The sequence below is a fragment of the Cebus imitator genome, unplaced genomic scaffold, assembly GCF_001604975.1.
Source record: "Cebus imitator isolate Cc_AM_T3 unplaced genomic scaffold, Cebus_imitator-1.0 Scaffold458, whole genome shotgun sequence".
Taxonomy (NCBI): domain Eukaryota; kingdom Metazoa; phylum Chordata; class Mammalia; order Primates; family Cebidae; genus Cebus; species Cebus imitator.
In genome coordinates, this window is record NW_016107773.1 from 1,456,065 (window position 1) to 1,459,774 (window position 3,710).

The 3,710-nt window shown below is 50.0% G+C and overlaps 1 protein-coding gene across 1 annotated transcript; it reads left to right on the top strand.

The window, feature by feature from the left end:
* The first annotated feature begins 1,792 nt into the window (after positions 1-1,792).
* Positions 1,793-3,018, top strand: LOC108291567 (retrotransposon Gag-like protein 8B). The gene has a single exon (XM_017511997.2). The coding sequence runs from the start codon at positions 1,857-1,859 to the stop codon at positions 2,196-2,198; it is 342 nt and encodes a 113-aa protein (XP_017367486.1). The 5' UTR covers positions 1,793-1,856; the 3' UTR covers positions 2,199-3,018.
* The last annotated feature ends 692 nt before the right edge of the window (positions 3,019-3,710 follow it).

The following is a 3,710-nucleotide window of genomic DNA, read 5'->3' on the forward strand; positions in this document are numbered from 1 at the left end:
GATCCACCCGCCTCGGCCTCCAAAAGTGCTGGGATTACAGGCGTGAGCCACCGCGCCCGGCCTTGAACATGTTTGTCTTTTTCCCCTTCCCTCAATGTCTCCTTCCCATCTAGTACTACTGTATAGACATCTACATATTTAGAAGAGTTTTACCCATTTTACAAAATATGTGAGAACTGTTGACATACTGAGGATGTAGTACAGTATAAAACTTGGAAAAATGTAGATGTTGAAGGAATAATAGATATCTTGTGCTTTAATATTTTGTGGCAGAACTGTTCTGAGGTATGAGATGAGCAGGGCTTGTTTTCAGGACACTGCTGATCAAAACTGGCTACAGCAAAGAAATCGGCCCAAACCAGATATGACTAGGAATTATAGTGTATTTACATAAGACACTCCCAGCAGTGCCATGACAGTTTGTAAATGATGCCATGGCAATGACTCAGAAGTTACCTTATATGGTTCTGGGAATTCTCTGCATCTTTTCAGAAAGTTCATGAATAATCCACCCCTGATTTAGCATACAATTAAGAGGGGTACAAATGAAGCTAGTCAGCACTCCACAAGTGCTACTCTGGGCCAGTCTGCCTATAGAATAGCTCCGCTCTGCCTATGGAGCAGCCACTTTGCTGCACACAGTGGCTCTAATAAACTTTTATTTTTCTTACTGTCTGCTCACTCTTGAATTCTGTCTTGAGTGAAGCCAAGAACCCTCCCTGGGTGGGCCCCAGAATTTGAGGTTTGCCTGCATGAGCCCTGTAAGCAAATGAATCAAACAACTATGTGAATCACAAACACAAACTTAGTACATACAGTAAATTAGGATGTTTCCTAACATTTAACCTTCCTTAAATTAATTGAATATGCTTCTCTGGATTATATTTTCTAAAGTTTTGGAATTTCCCATTAATGTTACAAGGAAACTACATCTGTAACCCACGTGCAATACTTCTCTACTGAGAGATGCATGAAGAAGCAGGAAAATGTTCACAGAGCCTCACTCCCTGCAAAATATCTCATATACCCCATAAATATATACACCTACTATGTATCCATAAAAATTAAACATGAACATATTTTTTGGGGGAATGGAATCTCGCTCTGTCACCCAGGCTGGAGTGCAGTGGCAGGATCTCGACTCACTGCAACCTCCACCTGCTGGGTACAAGCGATTCTCCTGCCTCAGCCTCCTGAGTAGCTGGGATTACAAACACGTGCCACCACGCCCGGCTACTTTTTTGTATTTTTAGTAAAGACGTGGTTTCACCATGTTGGTCAGGCTGGTCTCGAACTCCTGACCTCGTGATCCGCCCACCTAAGGACTCCCAAAGTGCTGGGATTACAGGCGTGAGTCACCGCGCCCAGCCACATTAAAATAGTTTTAAAAAGAACCTCACCCAAGTGGCATCCCGAGCCCAGGGTCTGTGAAGGAATACGCTACAGCCTATGAGTGAGGAGCAAGGTGGGGTGCCTCATCAACATCCAAGAACGTGAACTCTCTGCTCTCCACTGGCAGCGGGCTCCGCCCCCGCAAGCGTACCAGCAGCCCTGGGCCCCTCCCCTGCTCCCCGCCTCTCTTCCCTGCAGAGTGGGAAATATCTGCCCCGCCCATTTGATCCGACCCCGCCTCCTCAACTGCGATAGCCCCACCCCGCGTGGTCCCTTTGCTCCTGTCTGCCTGGTGACTCTCCTGCGCACTGGCGACAACTAGGCTTTGTGGGCGGAGCTCGCGCCGGCACTTGGTCCCTCCCCCATGGCTCAGCCCACAGCCCACCCCTGCCTGAGCCCGCCTCCCCGAACATGCACTTCCGGCGAAGACTCAGCTCAGACCCCGACGCAGCGAGTGCGGCGCCATGGACGGTCGGGTGCAGCTGATGAAGGCCCTCCTGGCCTGGCCTCTCCTGCCCGCGGCGCGTCGCTGGAGGAACCCGATTCCCTTTCCCGAGACGTTTGACGGCGATACCGACCGGCTGCCGGAGTTCATCGTGCAGACCGGCTCCTACATGTTCGTGGACGAGAACACGTTCTCCAACGACGCCCTGAAGGTGACGTTCCTCATCACCCGCCTCACGGGGCCCGCCCTGCAGTGGGTGATCCCCTACATCAAGAAGCAGAGCCCCCTCCTCCGTGATTACCGGGGCTTCCTGGCCGAGATGAAGCGGGTCTTTGGATGGGAGGAGGACGAGGACTTCTAGGCCTGGAGACCCTCGGGCCTGGGGGCGGGTGCTCTGGAGAGGGTCCGCTGTGCCAATCGCCGCCGCCAGGGTCACCAAAGGCAACCTCCCTTCTCGCTTCCCTCTCCCTCTTGCCGCCGCGTTGTCCCCTGCGCTCCAGTTCCGTCCTGTGTAGTGCTTGCCTCTGTTCCAGGAATAGTGCTCCAGGCTCCCGCTGCCGCCCCTGGGCCCTACTCTGGAACGAGCCGCCGCCGCCCTCTCTTGCCAGCCCAGCCCCTCCCATGCATATTTGGACTCTGTCCTGCGCTCCAGCTGCACAAAGCTGGGCTCCTGTTACACACTGGACAGACCACCCACAGCCGCTGCTGCCGACCCTCCTCCACTCCTCCAGACTGCCAGACGACTACATCATTCTGCCCACAGACCATCGCCATCCACTGCATCCCACCGACAGACTGCTGCTCCTAGTGACCTGGACTCACCTCGGAGGTATCTGAGCTGGCCACAGCCCCTGGACAATGATCCAGACAGCTGACTGCCCCGCAAGGGGCCTGTCACCTTCAGTGAGACCCATTTCCTCCCCATCCCCAGAGACCTCTTGTGTTCCTGCCACATGGCTGCCAGGGCTCAGGTGTGCCTGGCAACCAAATCAAATCTCTCATTTTCTCCTGTGGACCAGTTGGTTTACCTAGAATCCTGTTTTCTTCTGAGTTTGCAGCTGTCTCTCTGATGGGTGCCTTTTGTTCAACACAGTAACCGCTGCTCCTTGCCCTGCTCTAATACACTACCTGTACAAAGGTCTTTTCCTTATTTTTAATAAATGTCAGACATTATTAAAAAAGAAATGGAGTCTCAATGAATATGACACCTTTTCCTCCCTAGTTCTGTAAATAGGGTCCATATCTTGTTCAAATACTATGTGCCCTGTCATGCTATGGCTGAAGTTGACTCTTACATTATAAAAACAAAAGATTGAGTCCTGTGGTATCTCGTATGGATGGAGATCTTACTGGCAACCATCTAATGCCAAATGATGACCCTTCTAAACCAGGCAGTTTCATGCCCCTTTTGAAGTAGACCTTGATCTGATTTTGGCCAAGGTGATGTGAAGAGCTGTGGAAAATATTTTTGAAAAAGGGTTTCTTTATTTTCAAAAAATGGCTAGAAAGCACAAATCTCAAATTGTTCCAGAACATAAACCTACACCTCTTTGGTGAGCAGCTTTGAAAGTATTATTTACCCCATTATTCAGGGAACCAGCAGAGTGGCTTAGGTACTTCAGAAAAAGCATTTACATTTATATTGCTTCGATTTGTGGAGTTAGTGGAATAAGGTATACAAAACTATGACTAATTTAGGTAGAAGCCTGGTTGGTAATCTGCAGGTAAGTAAAATTATAATCTTTAATTGATAGAAAATAAATCATTCCTTTTTTTTTTTTGAGATGGAGTCTAGCTCTGTTGCCCAGGCTGGAGTGCAGTGGTGTGATCACTTGAACCTAGGTTCAAGTGATTCTCCTGCCTCAGCCTCCTG

What these genes read in the sequence shown, in the direction of transcription:
- LOC108291567 (XM_017511997.2), top strand. Translation starts at nt 1,857, where the DNA reads ATGGACGGTCGGGTGCAGCTGATGAAGGCCCTCCTGGCCTGGCCTCTC.